The following is a 22,492-nucleotide window of genomic DNA, read 5'->3' as shown; positions in this document are numbered from 1 at the left end:
CATATATCAATATAAATGACGAATGATTCATTAGTTTATATTAAACTATACATATATTATAATGATGAGCAAAAATAAAAACACATAACATTAATAAAATCTTATGTAAATAAGGTTAATAATCATACGATTAACCAATAAATCAGATGTAATAAATCATACTATTAACTAATAAATCAGTTTCTTTACAACCAGTTAAACTCCTATTTCAACTCTATAAACAATATCAAGATAATATTTCAAACAAAATCATTTAATCATCGGATTCAAACTATAAACCAAGATTGGAGAGTTTTTTTAACAATATCTACACAATGTTTCAACCAAATAACACTATTAACCCATAAAAGTAAACTTCAAATAACATGCAATACATATAACCCTTTTAAATATACATCACATACAAAAAATTGATTTCTTTACAAATAGTTAATCCAAGATTTCAACTGTATTTCAGCAGTAATCGGTTCAAACAAACATAATCGTCTTACTTATTTGTAATAATAAACACAACTTCAGATTATATATGAAATTAACAATGCTGTAGAAGTGATCGGAGATGTAATCGGAATTTTACCTTTACTAATCCTTCAACCGCCTCTTGCTGTTCTTGAGAGTTGTGAAAGAAGTTGATGTGAGGTGAAGTTGCAGTATAGGGAGAAGTAGGTGATATGGTATGATTATGAAAGATATTATAAAAGTTATCTTTTTTTATTTGTATATACGGTTATTTCATACTTAAAATATACTTTTTTTTTCGTTATATTTTCCTATATTAAATCTAATAATAAAATTGATCCGTAAATCTTAAAGATTTTCATTATTTTTTTGGTAAATATTACATAATATACGAATAACATTGAATTTATTTATCAATTTATATATGTCATCTCAATATATAATTGGAAATACAAATCAGCCGTCTATTTTGAAACAATTGTTTTACAATTTTATGTGAACTTATTTCTTTTGTCACATTTATGTTTTAGATATTTGGCTTTCATATGTTATAATTTTAGTTTGTTATGTTTAATAGTTTTTCACAATGTTTAATGGTTTTTATTTTTAAGTTATTACATGTTGTCATATGTTGGATTATTATTACTTTTTGTTTTAGTGTGCAAACTTTATAGATCATTGGTTTGACTTCCAATGCAGTTTTTTGTTATCATATCCAGTCATATAAAAACTCACAGAATGTATGATTATGTATTCATACACCTTATTAATCATACAATCTTTCCGTTAATTAATTTAAGTGTATATATTTATTTTATTACAAATATAGATTTCCTACCCGTGAGTATTCACGGGTTATAACCTAGTTTTATATATAATATATAGGGTATGTTTGGCAAAAATAGCTGTTGGCTGGTGGCTGAAAGCTAGTAATTAGTAACTGTAGCTTTTTAGATATATTTGGTGTTTGGCAGAGTAGCTGTAGCTTTTAATAAAATGTATAAAATGACCAAAATGGACATAACTAAAAATTTAAAAAGTTTGTTCATTAAAAAGTTCATTATCTTTAGAGGTTAAAAAAGTCATTTTTCCCTAAAAGCTTGTACCTCCTTCTAAACGCTACTAGTAGGAGCATTCAACCAAAAGGTTCATGCTCCTAACCTAAAAGTTTCAAGCTCCTTCAACCAAACAGGACTTTTTATTGAATAAGAGTTTTTTCTTAAAAGCTTAAAGCTAAAAGCTTCTAAAAGCTTCATGCCAAGCATACCCATAATATTAAAATCCGTATGCATTAAAGGCTTGTTTCTAATAGTTGTATTTTGTATGTAAATGACTTAATTGCCCTTGTAGTTAAGAGTATTCACACCCCTTCTATCAAATTATGTGAGGGGTGTCTTTATATTATAAAAAGGGCAATTGGATTTTAACAACTCAAACTTTGAAGAATTGGCCGATAACACCCGCAACTAACACTTTGATCTGTGCCACCCCAAACTTTTAATTTTGTTTGTTATTTCACCATGAGTTAGTCTTCCATCCTAGCTGGCATCATTAATCCTACATGGCACCCATGACGTGGCAAACACATGTTATAAGAAGCAAATGGCAAGATGAGGTGTCATTATGAGGTATGAGGTGGCCACTTATATATATATATATATATATATATATATATATATATATATATATATATATATATGTATAGGTAATATCCCAAATCAAAAACCCTGCTCAATATAAAAAATTAAATCATCATCATCATCTTGATCGTTCTTCATCTTCACCCCAAAATCAAATTATCATCATCTTCATCTTCAACGGTTCATCATCATCTTCAACGGTTCACCATACAAAATCGAATCATCATCATCTTCATCGGTTTATCATTACACACAACCACCGATTTACAGCCACCACCCTCGAATCAGCATCATCTTCATCGGTTCACCAACAACCACCTCCCGCCACCACCCTCCAAACCCACAACCACCGATTTACAGCCTCACAAATAAAACCTAAATTAACCTCCGATTCAAGCCTTCAAACAGATCTGCAAATCAGAAAAAAAAAAACCCACTGCTTGTTTCGTGATTTAGGGTTTCGTGTTTTGTTGTTGTTCGCCGGAGATGATGGTGGTTAGTGGGTCTACTTCGATGGCGGGTGGGGCAGTGGTGGGCGGTGGTAGTTGGTGGAGTTGTTTTTGATGGTTGACAGTGGTGGTGTAGAGGGGTAAAGAGAGATGTAGAGAAAGGGGCAGTAGTGGTGGTTGGTGGAGACAATGGTGGTTCTTAATGGTTGAAGGTGTCGGTTCTTGGTGGTGGTGGAGAGGGGTTTAGAGAGAAGTGTAGAGAGGGGGTTGTGGTGGTGGTGGCTGGTTGTATATGAAGGTGTCTGTACATATACAGACACCTTGATGAGGGCGGTGGTGGTGGGTTTTGAAGAGGAAAGAGGGTGGCGGTGGTGGTGGATTTTGAAGAGGAAAGAGGGTGGCGGTGGTGATGGATTTCGAAAATGATATATAATTTGAAAGTTGCGTTTTGCAGATTATATAGAAATTAGTTTTGGGATGAAGATGATATAGAATTTGTATGTTGGATTTTGTAGAATGATATAGAAATTAAATTTAGGTTTTGTTTTTTTTTATTTGTTCTTGTTCATGAACTTGCAGATGAACTTTGAATGTAATGATATGAACATCTTGAATGTTTGAAGATGTTCTTGCTATTAAAATGATAAAACTGACCCAGATCTTCAAAATGATGAAATTAGAATTTAGGATTTGTTATTGGCTTTTTTTTAATATTGTCAAAAATAGTCCACGTAGGATGCCGGCTAGGATGGAAGACTAACTCAGTTACTCATTTTTTAACTTAGTGGTGAAATGACAAACAAAATTAAAAGTTTGGGGTGTCACAGATCAAAGTGTTAGTTGCGGGTGTTATCGGCCAATTCTTCAAAGTTTGAGGTGTTAAAATCCAATTGCCCTTATAAAAAAGTGGAAGTAGCTGTGAGTAAAGCGGAGAGAAAATGTTATTGTCCATCTGTATATTTGGAGGGACCTTGTTCACCCTCTATAACTTTTTAATATATTTTGAAAATGGTTGTGAGTTGAGGGGAAAGAAAATGTAATCATAAATGTATAAAAATTATAAATTAATTGAAAGGAAAAAGTGTTAGTTGCGGGTGTTATCGGCCAATTCTTCAAAGTTTGAGGTGTTAAAATCCAATTGCCCTTATAAAAAAGTGGAAGTAGCTGTGAGTAAAGCGGAGAGAAAATGTTATTGTCCATCTGTATATTTGGAGGGACATTGTTCACCCTCTATAACTTTTTAATATATTTTGAAAATGGTTGTGAGTTGAGGGGAAAGGAAATGTAATCATAAATGTATAAAAAATATAAATTAATTGAAAGGAAAATGAAATTGTAGTTGTTTGTATTGTAATTGTAATTGTAATTATATGGTAGATTTGATGGAATGGGTGTGAATACTGATAGACTTGGTGAAGGGCTGGCTCAATCATTTTGATAACCTAAAACGAAATATAAATTCAGGGTGTTTTCCAAAAAAAAAAAATAATAATAATAAACAAACAAACCACACACACCTATTTTGTTTCTTTTGCCTTTTAGAATGACCAAATTCATACTTATAAAATCTATTTGGCATTATAATTATATTATAAATTGGATCAATTAGCAAAGTATATTATAGAACAAATATTTCAATTAAGGCTTAAAAAACTAATTTCAATCAGCAATTTGAATTACACAAAATCAGCAATCAAATTTCAATTAGAGCTTCACTAAGGATTTATATCAGAGATTTCAGTCACTTTTGTAATAAACTATAAAGATCAATGTACCTTAATTTGGAATAAGAGACCTTCAATTTCGTCACAAGAGCCTTCCGTTTCGTCACCAGTTTCGAGTAACATAATCAGAGGCCTTCGAATTCGAACATAGAATGATGATTGTGGCAGAAAATTAGAGAATGATTCGACCTCGGACAAGATATAAGATGATTTCGAACACATGTGTATAAACAAAACATGTACTACACTTGCTACATTCTCCAATCGTAGATATGGTATACTATATTGGTATTAACTATTCCCTTTAATAGCCGCCCCTTTGTTGTTTGCTTGACTGTTCCTATGTCGTGATACGGATCCTTGCTAGCCCAACTAAACCCATATTTCACGTATAATTAAAAAACGCTGAGGCTCTAATGAATTGCGGGTCTAAATCCCTAGTCTCATTTGACTTGGGCTTTGGCCGCCCTGGCTTGGTGGATGATGTTAGCAAATTTGACTCAAAAAATTAGAAAATGAGCGTCTCAGAGTGTTAAACTTTTTAATTTTAAATGATTAAAATCATTAAAACATATGAACTTAAAAAGTAATTTACTTTTTTAAACTAGTGGGTAACCCGCGCGTTGCCGCGAAGTTAACAATAACGGGCAGGAGCATAATTCAAACCTTAAAACGATATAAAAAACATATATAAGTCAATATCATGATCTAGTGTTCTATGTTCTTGTCCAATATCATCTGCGACAATTTTTTTCCACATGAATCAACCTGTATGCCGCAAACTCTGCATCGGTCGTTCCCAATCTGCACTCCTCTAGTCGCCAATGCTGTAGCAGACGCGATATTGCCATTAATGGCCCTCCTCACAAAAAAATTTGACCTTTGGGACTGCGAGCTTATTGCATTTGAATTGTTGGCCTTGGATATTCGGCTGCCCACACACCTCCAAGTCGCTCTTTACCTGTTTGACCAAAAAATAAACACACTTCCCTCTACTTTTCCACTTCCATCCAGTGCTACCAGAGTTGGAACCGTCAAAAATAATGTGCTCATTTAAGTTAATCCCAGCCTAGATTACTAAGAGTGTGATTTCTACTTTCTAGTAGTAGATTGTTTTCCTCGAAGTGTCACATTCTGCTCCAAACAACGCTAAAAAATCACAAAAAAATACGTGTCACAAAATCACAAGGCAATATGATATTCATGGGTGCTCACATAGATAAAATACAAAAACAATTCAAATTCCATATTTGAGTTAATCAACATTATAAAATGCATGAGCACTAAAGAACCCACAATTATAAACATATAAAACAACTTTACACAAATTTGGGAAACAATTTTCTGAACCAACATAAAAATCATGAGAAAAGGTATTACCAATAAGTAATTTTGATTATTTTTTTTATCTATGGTGGGTCAAATGGGAGCAAAGGTACTCGGCTACAAATGAAAGAAGAAAAAATACGTCAAACAGGTCAACGGTTAATAACAATGTCTTATAACACATACATACATTAAGCTTCTTATAGTTCCATAACAACAAATATAGCCTACCAGTATAAAGATACTTCCATTTCCAACAGCCTTTAAAGAATCAATGTTCATTTCAGCAACTTTCTTAGCCTTTTTTTACTTGGACCTGACAAAGTCAACAAATGTTGTTAGTTTTAGAATCTGTCATGAAAAGTTAATAAAGATAGAATTGATCTACAATGTACGATTCAAAACAACATATAGATAACCGGAAAATGACTTAGGACCCATTGAATTCGACCCGTTTAACATCAGAAAGCCTATGCTAGGGAATTCATTTACTTCCTACTATGACTACGTTCACTCGGACAAAGAATTGTTGGTGTTTTAAAAATATAAAACTTTGTGTCCAACAGACTCGCATCTTTATTCGTTTATTTAAAATGCTAGTTCTTATCCAATAAAGCCAAAAAAAAAAAACCATCTTACTCTCCGAGTGAACGTAGTCATAGAAAATATAAATATAAATACAAGATGTAAACATAAAAACCATAACAAATTGTTATAATTTATGTTGAACATAACAAAAAGCAGTAACATTTTTAAATTCTTGAAACCCTAAGAGTTGAAGGTCAAAGCTTTATTACCTTTACATGACATGATAACCAACCCTCCCAGAACTAAAAATGGGTATACCAAAAAAGAAGAGCCACTTAATTCTTGTTCTTAATCTCTTCAGAATCATCATCTTTTTCAGGCTAAAAGGTTTTGCTCATAGTTTCTGTGAATCATTAGTTTCAATTACACACACTTCTATCTTACAATTGACAGATCATATGGGTAAAACCTCATATGATCATATTAAGAAACATGAAAAAAGTTGGGAGAGAGATGAGGGATGAAAGACTCACACCTGCTCCTACACGTGTCTTTGTGATAAATAGTTAGCACAAACGGAGGGGTTTAAAAAATAACAAAATTTGTTTCTTTTCATCAGAGAAGGATGAAAAACCAAAAAAAAATCAAAAGAAGAAAAAAAAAAACAATATGTAACTTAAAATAACAACAAAAACCGAAAATTAAGCATAAAACGAAGAACACAGTCTATGTAAAAGTCGGACGGGACAAAATTGGAGTGAACAAATATCTTTTCCGCTCACTCAGGTTTAACCATCAACAAAGCACACTGAGCACCTGCAGTGAAGAACAAAATCAATCTACAACTCATCAAGCAAAAAAAGCTACCGGAAGATATGGTACGATTTGGGGTACCGTATAACCATTGGATAGCCGATTATAAACAAATCGATTTTGAAACTCACCACATTCAATTGGGGATTGCTAAGGGTCATGCGAATTGAATGGAGATTGGATTCGATTAGAACATGAACACTCCATATCCAACATATGTACCTGCAAAACAAGTTAGATTAGTAAAATAACTAATTAATTATAATAACCCATGTCATACACTCATAAAAAGGAATACCTCGTCGGTAAATAAGACACCGGGGACAAGCTATGCCACCCCTTGAAATTCTCCATCAAAACCTCGGTTTTCTTTACTTTCGATGAGTAGACTTCTGATCCAACCATGGGACAAAATGAGACCTGCATATAAAAACAATTATACTTTATCCCTCACATATATAATGATTGTGATTTCGGATAATAGGTGAATAGGGTGTGTATGTTGTATAATATGACATAGCTTAGTGCCAAGTTCTTGAGAGATGCCAAAGGCAAGGGCGGTTGTACCCGTACCCGAAGGTGCAGCAAGTAGAAGTGCCCTTCCAGCCATCTTTTTCTGGCGGATCATATCGACTACAAGACCACCAACCTCTCTTGCCACCACCTGTCTGACAAATCCAGCAGCTAACGGTATTGCTTTTCTAGTAGCCTACACAAAATTATAGGTACCCGCATCATTATATGTCCATCATGAAGTAAAGGCTGACATTATTGGAACACCAGTTACCCACACTATCCAAACACCATTGGCATGTCATACACTCATACGGACCATATCATGTCATACGAGTCATATAGGTTGTATGCAGGTCCGTATGAGGTAAAGTTCGCCAAATTTATATGGCTCGTATGAATTGTTTGATTGTCACATTAATTACTGATGTTTATACTTTATAACGCACGTATGTCTGTTTTCGCCTTGTCATACGTCGTCACCTAGTTTCTGCATTGCATCACTGGTGCGCTGACACGCTATCCAAACACCACTGATGTGTAATACACTCATATGGGCCGTATCATGTCATACGGGTCATACGACAAAATAGTCATATCATATGCGTCGTAAGTGGCCCGTATGAGGTGATAAGTAAATTCAAATCCATAACATTATAAAGATAAAAAAATAAAACAAAATGATGTAGAAAAACAAAGAGAAGGCAATTCAACAAATATAACAACCAAATACAGCAAAATACAGATCTGACAAACATGATTTTATGACTTGAGTTTCTATACAAGCACTTGAGTTTCTATACAGCAAAATACAGATCTGACAAACATGATTTTAGGGTTCAAACTTGAGTTTCTATACAAGCACTTGTATGTATGGCTGTATGACTTTATGACTTTATGAAATGAGCTCAACGGAGTAGACAAAACACCTTACATTGGTAAGAAATTGTAGAGATCTCTTACTTCCTCTATTAATTCACTCGTTGATGTTGTAGATATGGATATATTCACAAGAGATTACACGATCATGTTTTAATTCATCTATCACACAAACCCTGAAATTAAAAGAAGATGATGGGGTAAAGATAAATCCGATTATACACAACAATTCAGAGTTTAAAAAACTGACCTTAGGGTAAGCAACTGAAGTCGCAGGTGTCGCATCCTAAATGACAAAATGTTGAGTTTAAAGGGGGGTGGGATCCGGAAGCGAAGGGGTGGATTCAATTCGCGTCTTCAATTGGTTTCAATCACGCCTCAATTGAAAGGCCATAACTGACGATTGTTCATCGCGGTGTTTTGATTGATTAGGGTTGAGGGAAGGCAACGGAAACGTTTGATTTCATTATTCAATCTGCATATAAGAAATGTAAAAAATCATTGAAACCTAAGTGAATGGGGCCATATTTGGAAGCTTGGGATGAAACTCACGAAAAATGCAATGACGTTTCATATGACGTCTTAAAATTAAGGGGTAAAATTACATCTTAGTCCTAAGAAGATGTATTATATAGTACTAGTGGGAAACCCGCGCGTTGCTGCGGATGCGCAAATACGGAGTGAGAACATAATTCAAGCGTTAAAATGTTAGTTAAACGATAGCATGCTACTCACCAAGCTTGTACAGTACAAGTCAGAGCAGCAGTACAGTACAAGTCAGAGCAGTAGGGGAAAAAACATTTGAAACAACTCAACAAGATTTCAAAACTCTCCATATGTATATTATAGGAGGAAAAAATGTACAACTTAATCACTCGTTAATTAAAAAAACACAGCCTATAATCCTTTGGTAAATAAGTACTTAAACTATGTTTATATCATGAAAAGTTACATTAAACCAAAATTCAACCCGCTTCACGGATGCAATTACTAGGCAAAAGATACCTGTATTCATCTGCATTGTTTAATAGATATGATGGATGATGGACTGCTGAATAAGAATGAGAAATTGGACCCATTTTCGCTATGATATCCTTAAACGTGTACTCTTCGGGAAGCATATTGTACAAGTCATAACCGTTGCATATTACATTCTGAATCATTTTCGGGTCAAGAAAGTGTGAGAACCTGACTCGATCCATGTGGCTGTAAGCTTTCATCTTGAATACAAAATAGCTTTCATCTTGAATACAAAATCTGTAATTTTTCAGAAACAGAAGCTGCAATGCCACCCTGACTCTGCTAATAGATAATCTGTTTGCCGGTAATGAGCGTATCGTGTTTTACCCTTTTGGTACTGATGTATTGAAGCCCTCCAACTGCTGTGATCAACATTGAACTCAAAAGAGTGCAAATAATTATTCAAATTTAGATGAAATATTGGAAATTTGTTACTTTCCAACTTCAGAAATGAAAAAGACTTCAACTTTTTGAGCAAGTCCGGGTCAGAACGGGTTTCGAGTCGGGTCCTTTTCCAAAAAAGCTGAAACCGACCAAAACGAAACAAAAAAAATAAAAAAAATCGAATGAAAAAAGAAACCAAAACGAAACAAAAAATCTCAACCGAAACCGAAAATAACCGACCCCAACAAAAAAAAACCGAACTGAAACCCATCTAGTGCTAAAATCCGTCCCGACGTGAACCTTGTCCCGTGCGAAAAGTCATGTCTGCCCGAAACCCGTGCCGACCTGAAATTCGATTCAAACCAACTACGTTCCGTTCCGATCCGAAACTCGATCCGAACCGAACCCGTTCCGATCCGAAACTTGTCCCGTTTCTTTAAGACACCAACCCACATTGATCTATTTCTTTGAAGTTGTCGACCCGTTCTGCCCCGAAAATATGTGAGATGGAATTTTAATTGATCCATTTTGACCCATTGAGTGAAAAAATTGACCCATTTTGGTTCCAAATGCTTTAGTAGTTACCATTTTATATATAGCATAAAAAAAAGGTTACAGTTATATCAGAATTTTCTGGTTTTATAAAACATAACCGACTTGACAGTTACCGCCGTCTTGAACTTTAGATTCAATCAGGTTATACACCTGCAACCTGAAAGCAAACAAGCCTAACATGAAAAAATACACAATTATGCATGTATATAATGATACAATACCACATATTAATATATTAATTATGCATGTATGTAATGATACAATGTCACAAAAAACAAGCAGTCGTATGCATGTATATAATGATACAATATCACATATTAATATATTAATTTGTTGGTCGAGTGTGCGATTATACCTTTCCTCGCGGTTGTTACATAACCGAATCGCATTGTACCACTCGGTAAGCGAACTAACTATTTTGACTTCTGCTGAGCTCTCTTTGACCAAGACCTTGAGAGTATGCATACTCATAGTAGTATCACATCTAATTTCATATTCGATCATTAAATTTACACTATTACTCATTTCCATAGGGTATAAAATTGTATACCTGTTTACGACCGGTTATTACATTAAATAACAAAACTAATTCTATAAAAGAAATGCTATAACTTGTAAACATCAAACCTGTTGTATAAACTGCAATGCTTCAGTTTTTTCCTTCTGCGTTATGGCAGTATATGCAATTCTTGAAACATCCAACTCGGCAATCTTACGAAGTTGAAATGTGCTTGACGATGTGTAGCTCACACCATCTACGGAAACAGTGGATCTGAACCTTGGATTATGGTCGGATCCTTCATTTTGTGTTTGATATACCGGGGGTGGTTTCTTCAACTTTTGGACATGTTGATGGAGAAGACACCTGTATCCCTTTGGACCTAAAAAAATTATAATAAGCATGACATCACGGCTCTTGTAAATACAAAGTATCCACAAGCATGAACAGAGATATTAACAACACGTTGCAAATATAGAAGCATCAACAAGCATGACCAACTTACTTTAATTGTGATTTTCACCACCTAGACCACAAATTACATCAGATAAATCAATATGGAAGCAGTAGCCACAGTAAGAAACATATATTCATTTTTCAGAGCCCCTCAACCCTACTTCTTTTATAATACCATACCCCATGGCAGGCAGTGCCACAAGTGTATAGGGGTGTTCAAAAAGCTTGCTCGAAATAAGCTCATTTTGTTTCTGAGCCAAGCCAGCTCAACTCGATGGCTCGACTCATGGCTCGTATGTATGTGTGTGTGTATATATTTTAGAAATGTGTGTTAATTTTTTCATTTTTGTTTTTTATGCTATTAATATATTTGAAAAAAAAATAATGAGCCGACTCAATTGGGCTCGACCTCATTCGAAGTTTTTACAAGCCGACCTCAAGTTCGACTTTTCAGCTCGAAAATAAATGAGGCGAGCCGAGTTGAGCCGGAACGTTTAAGTTCAAGCTCGAGCCCAGCCTGGCTCAGCTCGATTACAACCCAACAAGTGTATCAGTTTCAAGATAAGTTCATATCATGTAGCGACCGGTAAATCAACTCGAAAGGTCAAATGAAAACTTACATAAAAGCCAAAATATAGCCTTAAACCTCCCAATAAATTGTAATTCCATTCACCTTAATAACATACATACACACACACAAAAATGTGGATACTCATGTAGCATAATTAATACACTACACACATTCTATTTAATTAGGGCTAAAAGAAATCACAAATTAAAAATTAAAAATTAAACTCACAAATCTTACCTTTTTTAGCCCTCATATTAAACCCCAAGATATGTTATTAATTCACCTGTTCATCAAAATTAGAATATAAAGATACATTACACAAACAAATCACATAACAATAACCTACAAACTATAAAATTAACTTTCAAAAACCCATGTGATTTGTACATCCTCCCTGCGTATTAGAAATTACTCAACAATTACAATAAATAAATAGATTGATAATAATAATAATGAAACAGAAGCACAGAACCCTACCTAATGGACCATATTCTCCCCCTTGAATTCTTGTCTAGTGACGGATAATCACCGAAATATACAACTTTCACCGAAGAAGTCCGAACGGTTTTCTGATTGCTTCTCAATTTACTAACATTCCTGCAAAAAATAATGCTCACACAATTAAAATCTCACACTCGTGTTAGATAAATGAATTTCCCAACTGAACCTTTTGGGAAAATTTTACAGGGTTGTAATTTGACCGGCTTTGTTATATGGAACATAATGTTGAGCCATCGAGAAGACGCAGATAAAAAACGACGCAAAGGTCATGAGGAAATTATAAACCAAGAATCGATTAGGGGTATCAACTGGTTAAACTTGATAGATTTGATTCTTACCAGATGCTTTTGTTGTGCTAGGGTTTTCAAGGAATATGAAGGGGCAAGGAGACCACTGCACCGCCCAAGTCGAATCAATTAGAATGATAAAGAGAAGTAGGGTAGCCGATCGAACAATAATCAAATTCACCTGCTCAAATCGCCCCTCCCAATCGAATCACTTCTTTCTTGCTGTTGCTACTGCTGGCCATTTTTCGTTTTTGGATAAACCTATGGCGATTGAAATACAAAGTTTGTGGAATTTCAAGCTGTTGTTCTTCTTTCAATCATGAAGTTTTTATCTATTGTTGCTAGAGAGAAGGATTTCAAGTGCAACAGTTGAGATATCGATTGGGTTAAATTGAATGGGGGCGACGATTGAAGTCATCTGAAACCGAAGCATTCATGTGAAGACTGAAATCCCCTAATTTCTAGTGTCTTAAAATTTTGTATTCTTTACAATTTTACCCTCATAAAACACGCATTAATTAGTTGTACATATTGCATAAAATGATGGACGTCATGTAAAATTACATGTGTGTACATCACTTCTCCTTTTTATAATAGTATAGATATAGATATTCACATGACGACGTATACATCAAGGAGACATAATTTTTTTTAATAACTAACGGGAAATCTATACATATAATAAAGTAAATCATATGGGGGACACATGTCGCTCTATGAGGTGATCTCAATAGTTTTTTCCCGCCTAAATAAATAGATATCTATACATATAATAAAGTAAATCATATGGGGGACACATGTCGCTCTATGAGGTGATCTCAATAGTTTTTTCCCGCCTAAATAAATAGATATAGATAATATTTGCTAATAAGATTTAAAAATATATATATTATTTCCATCCATAAATTTTATCTTTTTATCTTTTACCCTAAACAAATTGATATAAATAATATTTGTTAATAAGATTCAAATAAAGAATATATCCTAAACAAATAGATATAGATAATATTTGTTTATTTGTTAATAAGATTCAAATCTATACTATATAATAAAAGAAACCAATAAATGGACACTTGTCATTATTCTAGACTATTTTAATTATAAATAATTATTAATTAATTTAATTTTAAATTCAGGAAAATTACGGTTCCTTATAAAAGTCATAATCTATATCCAAATTTAAATTCCAAATGGATAACTATGATCTCAAAGCATTAAAATTCTAAACAACTTCAAAATCATACAAATTATGTTGTTTTATAGATTTGATTCATTGGAGTTTGATACCTTATTTTTTTTTGTTGGTTAATTACTTTAAGATGGTTAAGACATTTATAGTTTTTAATTTATTGAATTTGTTACTATATGTTTACGTTTGTTTATCAAGTTGAATACATGATCAATAATAATTTGACTATTAAATATAGAACCGATATTATTATTAATTATAAAAAAATACATAAACTCTTAACTAATTAAAGTCAATTAATAAGTTAGTTAAAAACATCTATATATAAAAGAAACGTATATGGGGACACATAACACTTCCCCAGGCCCTCTAATTATGTTTTCCCATTTAAATCAATCTACTAATTTGGTTGTCTTTGTTTTACAGGAAATATTTATTATATAGTTTAAATTGTTTAACCCGTGTAACACACGGGAAACTAACCTAGTACTACTTAAATTAAACTCTTTATACTTAAAATAGTATATTATATTTAATACCTGAATTTCATATAATGATTAATGAAATATAATAAGCTTAGTTAAAAATTACAAATTCAAAAGGTAATAACCCAATTTCATTTCCGAAAAATACGAAGAAACACCTCAATCCTCATTGATCGATACATACACTGCACACAGCATTACGTATACAAAAAAATCACATGTTTTTTACGAAATTCCCAAACAAGTAAAAAGCAGCCGTCAGCTGGCACTGATCCCGATACCTTTGATTCTTTCCACTTGGCAACAAGCGTTACAAACCCTACTCCAAATATCAGAAGTTAACCCGGATCGCATGAAAAAAAAAGGACAGTCTTAATAATATTGTTTTTTCGATTATCAAAGGATGTCTCAAGCTGATGGTGTTTGATTCAGTTTTTAATCCTTTTGATCAATTAGGGTTTGGTTCTAAACTTCTAATTCATGAATTGATGTGATTTTATGTGAAAATTTGTTGATTTTCTGATGGATATGAATATATGATAGTTGATTGTTTGATTTGTATAAATCTATGACTACGGATATCTCTTTCTTTTGGTATTTATAGTGAATTTGACGGTTGTTCATAAATTAATTTACAGTTATTTTCATGACTTGCAACTAGATAAATTAGTTGTTCATGTGGATGAATTTTTACTTGTGTCACAGAATTATTTTTGATAATTATGATAGTGTTTTTTTTTTTTTTTTAAATTAAACTTGTTGAGAAGCATATGGTGTATAAAAAATGTATGCAAATGATGGGTGTAGCATCAAAAAATGCTACGATTAGTATCATATCATATAATATGGGTTATATATAAACAATTTGCTACCTATGTAAGTAAACAAAAGATCAAACCAATGTGAATTCCAGTTTAAGCATAGCGAGTTCGCACGCTTGACTCACGTAGCTAGGTAAATTTGAAAGACTGTAATTTTAGGGTTTGTTGAAGTGATAATGAGTGATGCTTGTTATGTGAAGATTTATTTTGTTGATATAATGATTTATGTATAAAATGTGATTGTATATTTAGTTTTCATTTTTGTGTGTGTGTGTGGGGGGGGGGGGGGGGATAACACTGAATTAGAATGTATACATTCCATAAATGAGCTTTATGTCATGACCGGCCTTAACTACATGACTATAACTACTTTGTTAAATTTGTTGATGTGTTCATTTGTCTTCTTCCAATAGTTGTGGCTCGTGTGGATATGAATTGAACTTGTCATCTTCGAATAGGAATATTGATGAAACAACCTCTAAATATAGTGAATCCGTTAAGAAAGATTCAGTGTCCTTCCAATCCATTGACCCAAGCCGATTCACTCAAATAGATGAGGTGTCTTGCCTTCCAATTTCTTTGGGTCGTAATGGTTCAAAGACCAAGCTTATGTGTCGCCAATGTGGTGTTCTTATCGGATATGGATATAAAGAGGGACATGCTCAATGTGTTTGTGATTCACGTGTGGGGCCCGACCCATCATACAAGAAGATCGTGATAATGATGAGCACAATACAACCTACAAACGTCGAGAGTGAAGGTAAAAATGGAAATGGTCATTAAAAATGTTTCTTCTTCAATTCCTTCGCGCCATTGTACTTATAAATGTAATGTAATGTAATATAGTGGTTTCAAAACCTATGCCTTATGGTCATGGTAAGTATGTTCGTGTATAACTTATGATTTAAAACACAGATAGTTAGACCAACAATGGAAGGTGATAAATGCATTCATAAATGTGCATAGTCAGCTGCCACATCAAATTTTCACAAATACACTAATAACTTCCAATCCTACAAATATCTTTACCAATACTTAGGGTCTGTTTGGTATGGGGTAATGGAATGGACGAAGGAATGGAATGGACGAGGTAATGGAATGGACGAGGGAATGCAATGGATCATTACCATTCCATGTCTTGTTTGGTTACCATGTGTGAATGGAATGAGTTATTATTGTGTATTGTTCGGTAGACAAGAAAAATGGAGTAATAAAATCAGCGGTGAGTGGTGGTGGTCGGTGGTAGTGATTGTGGGTGGTTATAGGTGGCGGTGGTGGGTGTCAGCGGCGGCGAAGGGTGGTGGTGGTGGCAGTGTGGCGGCGGCGACAGTTGGTGGTGGCGGTGGTGGTGGCGTCGACGATGGTTGTGGGCAGCGGCGGCGAGTGTCGTTAGCGGTTGGTCGCAGCTGTGGGTGATAACGGTTGCGAGTGGGTGGCGGCGGCAACGGTGGCTGTCGGGGTCAGGTGGTGGCAGGTGGCAGCGATGGCGTCAGTGGTGGTTGGTGGTGGTGGTGGGTTGTGACGAAGGTTGTGGGTTGTGGTGTTGTTGATAAATGGTGCAAGGGAGGATGAAATGGAAAAAAAAAAAACATGGGGGGTGGAAGGAATGATTTTGAGGGAATGAAATGCATTTTGGAATGAGTGATTCCATTCCATTGACCAACCAAACACACTTTTTTTCATTTCCTCGTAATCATCCATTCCATTACACCCCTCATTCTGCATACCAAACACTACCTTATATTTCCACATCATCACCACTTTTACATCTATTTTTAATAATTAAGCTCTATCAATATACATTTTTTTTAATTTTCGCATTATTTATATCAAAATTTATAAAAACAAAACATTAAACTTCTAAACACGAGCATTAACATATACGTATCTTAGTTTTTTGTATTATTTTTCATTAAAGTAGCATTAGCAAACTTATATTTTAAAATAATAACATCACATTTTTTTTGTTATTTTGTCCAATTACTATATTTGAAAAAATAAAAAATAAAAAATGATATACAATTCACTAAAGCTTATAGTTTACAACTTATTTATGCATATCAAAATAAATTAAAACAAGAAAAGAATAAAATAAATATAAAACAAACATATGGACCCATCATCCCTCCAACAAATGCAGCATTCTTCCACAATAATATTCTACTCAAAATGCAAATCCCTCCAATGTATTCCTCCTCAAATGTTAAATCCACATAAGTCAAATGTAAGCTAAATGATTTACATTGACCATGGTCTTATAAATTATTTTTTTTTTTGAACGGCAATCTTATAAATTATATGTTCATAATTTAAAACGAAGCTTTCTTGATTGGTTAGGTACTAATTTTGATGTTGATTTCTGTTAATGAGTGGTTTCTTAACCAACTAATGCAATTAAGGTCATTCCCATTTAACGATCATGATTGTTGTTTCATATCAAACATACACTCTATGGTTGATTTTGGTTCCCAATACACATCGCATCACAACATGACTAGCATCACTTGTCCCTTGGTCAAGGGTCACACATGTAGATTGAGTTGACACTAAATATATGTCTAAAATGAGCTTATAACATGTTCAGCCTAAAGGGGGGACGGGGCGCCCCATTGTGAACCCCCCATCACGTGTGGAAGACCAGAGAACACCGCCGCCACCCATTTCTTTGACGCGTCAATTTTTAAACGCGTGAAGAATTTGAGGATGTTGAGGGAAATTGTTGGGTGTGGTGAGTGATGGGCATTTCCACTAAAATCGATCACTAGTGATAGAATAATGCTTAATGACATGGCGGAACTTGATTAGAAGTTGTGAGTGATGGGTGATGGGCGCCCCTACCCCCTTTGTTACATGATGTTCAAATAAGATGTACTTTATTGGAATGGAATGTTTAAAATTTTTTCTACTATCGAAATGTTTTTTTCCCTAAATGGAATATGTCACACACCAGGCTGGTGATGTAGGTCGGGGCACTCCTGTGATGGAGGCCATGATCACATGATGGCTGTGAAACACCGTCCAAGTGCGATGATCACAAATGGTGACGAGCTTTATGACCGTTGTCAAATTGTCTTTTCAACATTGGAGGGTATTTAAAAATTTATTTCCCACTAGATAAATAAACCAAATTTTAAAAAGAAAATTAAACACAACTCTTTGCCTAGTCTACAACATTCTTTCACTCTTAGGGGCTGTTTGGTTACCCTCTTAATGAATCATTAAGAGGAAGACCTCTTATTCGGACAGAGGTGGGCTGTTTGGTTATGCCTCTTAATGGGAAATCTCTTAATGATTCAGTGCTGAATCATTCAGTTCTACTAACATGCTGAAAGAAAAAATAGACATTAGTTGCCCCTTTCACCTCTGATGCACAAAAAAAACCCTAGCAGACAAAACCTCCGCCCCCCACCTCGTCTCCTCCTCTCCCCGTAAAAAATCGCCGCCCTCACCACCTCCCGCCGCCTCCTCCTCCTCTCCTCCTCACCACCTCCGCCGGCTCCTCCTCCTCTCCTCCTCACGACCTCCGGCCGCCGCTCTCACCACATCCGGTCGCCGCCCTCACCACCTCCTGCCGCCGCCCTCACCACATCCGGTCGCCGCCCTCACCACCTCCCGCCGCCTCCTCCTCCATCCCACCCAGGTTTGCTTATTGCCTTTTTTTTTATTAAACTGATTTTTTTATTAAACTGATTTTATTAAACTAATTTACTCATTATTTTGATGTAGTTAAGTTTGATTAGGTTTTTTTTATGGATTTGTTTATTTTTCTGAATTTTTTTATTAGTTTTTTCTGATATTTTTTTCAATATTTTACTCATTATTATGTTCATTGATGTTATATGTAGAATGGTTATTTTGTATGTTGAAAATTCATAGATGTTATATGTAGAATGGTTATGTTCATTGATGTTATATGTAGAATGGTTATGTTCATTGATGTTATATGTAGAATGGTTATGTTCATTGATGTTATATGTAGAATGGTTATGTTCATTGATGTTATATGTAGAATGGTTATGTTCATTGATGTTATATGTAGAATGGTTATGTTCATTGATGTTATATGTAGAATGGTTATGTTCATTGATGTTACATGTAGAATGGTATGTTTGATTGTGGTTATCTTGTATGTTGAAATGGTAAAGAAATGGCAAAAAGGATTAGGATTAATTGGAAGCAAGAAGGTGTTGAAAAAACCTTTCTTGAAGCATGTGTTCATCAAATAACCGTTAATGGACGTGAAGGAAGTAGTCTTAAACAAGCGTCATGGAAAACTGTAGCTGAAAATTTGAAAACACAACATAATTTCATAGTGGAACAACGTCAAATGAAGAATCACTATGATTTTCTAAAAGGAAAATTTGCAGCTTGGTTAAAGCTTAAAAACAAAACCGGGAATGTCTATGATCCAGTTACAAACAGCTTTAACTTGTCAGAAGAAGAGTGGCAAATTGAGATGAAGGTATCTGTTTTATACTAATAATTAGTAGTGGTATATTTCATTAATTTTATAGTATTTTAAAATATTTCTTCACACAGTCTAACAAGTATGTAGAAGCTTTGAGAAGTGCGCCACTTGCTTTCCCCGAGCTTTGTTGTCAATTGTTTGAGGGGTCTACTTCAAATGGGTTTGATAGTTGGGGGCCAAGTTCTACGCTTCCTCATCCTTCTGAGGAAGTGAATGAGCACAATTTGGATGGTATGGATGTCGAATGCACTCAAGTGGATTCCCCAGGTAAAGGTGTTAGTGAGGAGTCAAGTATTCGGTCCCAAAAAAAAAGAAAAAGGAGAGAAACGAAAACATAAGGCAACATTAGAGTCACAGCTTATAGAAGTTGGTGAAGATATTAGCAAGTTGGCAAAGATGATGATTGAGAAACACACACTTTCTGATGATATGGATGCATGTTTGGAGAAGTTGGAGACATTGGGTTGGGATGAGTCGGATGCGAAATACGAAACAGCGCTTTTGCTTTTTGGTGAGAGTGCCGATCTTAGGAAACTGTGGGTACGTCTTAAGCCGCATAATTGTGAGAAATGGGTTAAGAATGCGGGAGCGAAGTATGGATTGTTTAACTAAGATTGTGCTTTGATTGTTTTTTTATTTTTTTTTGGGTTAGATGTTATGTTATGGATGTTATGTTTCGGATGTTATGTTTTGGATGTTATGTTATGGATGTTATGTTTTGGATGTTATGTTTTGGATGTTATGTTATGGATGTTATGTTATGGATGTTACGTTTATTTATGTTATGATATAATTGTTTATTTATGTTATGTTTATTTATGTTATGATATAATTGTTTATTTATGTTATGATAGGTACCTTATGGATCCGGATGATGAGATTATAGTTATCATGATTTTTTGTTGGTATTGGGTTTCATTAGCCTCGAGAATAAATGTTGAAAGGATAAGAGACTTGAATTCGGCATTAACCGGTCATGAATACACGCAAGAATTATTGCATGGTACTTCTACACAATGTCATGAGATGATGCGTCTTTCACGTGATGCATTTATACTATTGTGCAATCATTTTAAACAAAAAAATTGGGTGCAAAGTAGTAGGTCAATAAGCTTGGAAGAAAAGTTGGCTATGTTTTTGATGGTCATTGGACATAATGAACGTTTTCGAATGGTTAAACGAAGGTTCCAACACTCAACGGAAACAATTCATAGATGTTTTCATGAGGTCCTAAAGGCAATGATGAATTTCGCAAGAGAAGTTATAGTTCCAACATCTTCTAATGTAAGCGCAAATAACTCCGAACGACATAGAAGGCTAAAAGAAATATTTCCTGGAGCAATAGGTGCCTTAGATGGAACTCTTATACATGCGATCGTGCCTGTTGATCAACAGACTCGTTACAGGGGAAGAGGAAAAGGTGAATGCTTTCAAAATGTATTAGCAATTTGTGACTTTGATATGATATTCACATTCGTATGGGCCGGATGGGAGGGCATTGCACATGATTCACGAGTTTTAAAAGAAGTTGCATTCAACCCAAATTCCGGCTTTCCTTTTCCGCCACCAGGTTTTTAACCAATCTTCAATGTTCATTTCATACATTATTTGTTTTTTATTTGATAGTTTTGATACAGATAAGTATTACCTTTGTGACGCTGCATACACCAACACTCGTGGATTTATGACTCCCTACCGTGGTACGAGGTATTGGTTAGCCGATTTTAGACGACAACGTGCGTTAACTAAGGAAAAAAGATTCAATCATGCTCACGCACAACTCAGAAATGTCATTGAACGTGCATACGGTGTTCTAAAGGCGAGATTCCCAATCCTAAAGCAAATGGCTCCCTTTTCTTTTCCAATACAAAGAGACATTGTGATTGCTTGTTTCGCCGTCCATAATTTTATAAGGAAATGCAATATTTATGATCAGTTATTTATGGACTATGATGAGAACACGATGTTTCATGAAATGCAAAGTGGGGAAAATGATGGCCTGCTAGTTCAAGACATAGAGTGGGGTTCACAAGGTATTGACTACATGACTTCTTTACGTAACCAGATTGCTAATCAGTTGCTTTCAAATGAATCAAATTAAAATTGTATGTAGAGTTGTGTTATTTGTATTTGGATTTCGTATGTTGTGTTGTTTTGTATTTGGATTTAAAGGATTGATGTGTAATTTGGATTTTCTAAGGCGTTTTGTATTTTTCTTTTAGAAATTTTCATAAATCTGTACACTATTCAGAGCTCTTGCCAAACAGATACATTTCATTCAGCACATAATAGTTCAGAGGGGTAAAATAGTCATTCTACACAGTCATTCAGAGATACAACCAAACAGCTCTTAATGGTTCAGCACTTACTGGTTCAGAGCCTCTTACCCATTCAGGCCTCTTACTGGTTCAGCACTTACTGGTTCAGCACTTGCCAAACAGCCCCTTAATATCTTAATATCTCGAATGGCAAGAAAAGATTGGACTCAAAATGAAGAAATAGCTTTGGCCAGGAATTGGGTGAATGTATCGTTTTGTAATGCATTATTTGAAGCATTACGTCAAAGTTTAGGTGAAACCGATCGCTTCTGAGACCAAATCTATTAGAAGTGGACGAATTAGATAATAAAGGTTGCCAACTTTAATCAACTCTTCAAAGTCGTGACAGATCGCGGTGACGAGGGAATGGACGTGTAAGCTTTTGAGGAGGCCCTTCGTGAGTACCAAATGCTATACGATTGAAGATTTACGCACATAAATATATTTATATAAATATAACTACTTATGTATTTATTAAAACTTAAATAAACATAAACGAACGCACATAAACATACATTCACAAACAAAATGTGTGTTCATGTTTATTTGTCTAATTAAATCATCGTCATCATCATCATACTCAGTAAATTCCACCAATAGCAAAACT

At 34.5% G+C, this 22,492-nt stretch overlaps 2 protein-coding genes and 1 non-coding gene across 32 annotated transcripts; 2 read left to right on the top strand and 1 right to left on the bottom strand.

The window, feature by feature from the left end:
• Positions 1-4,801: 4,801 nt before the first annotated feature.
• LOC110870392 lies at positions 4,802-13,065 on the bottom strand. Of its 29 annotated transcripts, none has more exons than XR_004867988.1 (15): positions 12,656-13,065; positions 12,294-12,413; positions 12,054-12,099; positions 10,918-11,171; positions 10,646-10,840; positions 9,337-10,447; positions 8,582-8,806; positions 8,387-8,507; positions 7,513-7,648; positions 7,238-7,359; positions 7,071-7,161; positions 6,396-6,942; positions 5,830-5,914; positions 5,653-5,715; positions 4,802-5,421 (listed from the first exon to the last, which is right to left on the bottom strand). It is a non-coding gene; the product is annotated as an uncharacterized LOC110870392 (transcript). The 29 variants fall into 29 exon arrangements; XR_004868131.1 differs by lacking the exon at positions 5,653-5,715 and having other exon boundaries at positions 4,887-5,421; positions 6,396-6,529; positions 6,662-6,942; XR_004867466.1 differs by having other exon boundaries at positions 5,830-6,942.
• A 6,181-nt stretch (positions 13,066-19,246) lies between these two features.
• Positions 19,247-20,145, top strand: LOC110937545 (L10-interacting MYB domain-containing protein-like). Its single transcript, XM_022179977.2, has 2 exons — positions 19,247-19,561; positions 19,639-20,145. The coding sequence occupies exons 1-2, from the start codon at positions 19,247-19,249 to the stop codon at positions 19,903-19,905; spliced, it is 582 nt and encodes a 193-aa protein (XP_022035669.1). The 3' UTR covers positions 19,906-20,145.
• A 305-nt stretch (positions 20,146-20,450) lies between these two features.
• Positions 20,451-21,766, top strand: LOC110937537. Of its 2 annotated transcripts, none has more exons than XM_022179970.2 (2): positions 20,451-21,137; positions 21,205-21,766. In XM_022179970.2, the coding sequence occupies exons 1-2, from the start codon at positions 20,459-20,461 to the stop codon at positions 21,666-21,668; spliced, it is 1,143 nt and encodes a 380-aa protein (XP_022035662.1). In that variant the 5' UTR covers positions 20,451-20,458; the 3' UTR covers positions 21,669-21,766. The 2 variants fall into 2 exon arrangements, with proteins under 2 accessions (XP_022035662.1, XP_035833077.1); XM_035977184.1 differs by having other exon boundaries at positions 20,453-20,987.
• Positions 21,767-22,492: the final 726 nt, after the last annotated feature.

Source organism: Helianthus annuus, chromosome 1 (assembly GCF_002127325.2).
Source record: "Helianthus annuus cultivar XRQ/B chromosome 1, HanXRQr2.0-SUNRISE, whole genome shotgun sequence".
NCBI lineage: Eukaryota > Viridiplantae > Streptophyta > Magnoliopsida > Asterales > Asteraceae > Helianthus > Helianthus annuus.
Note: the sequence above shows the minus strand (reverse complement) of the source record. Positions and strands in the feature narration are given on the sequence as shown.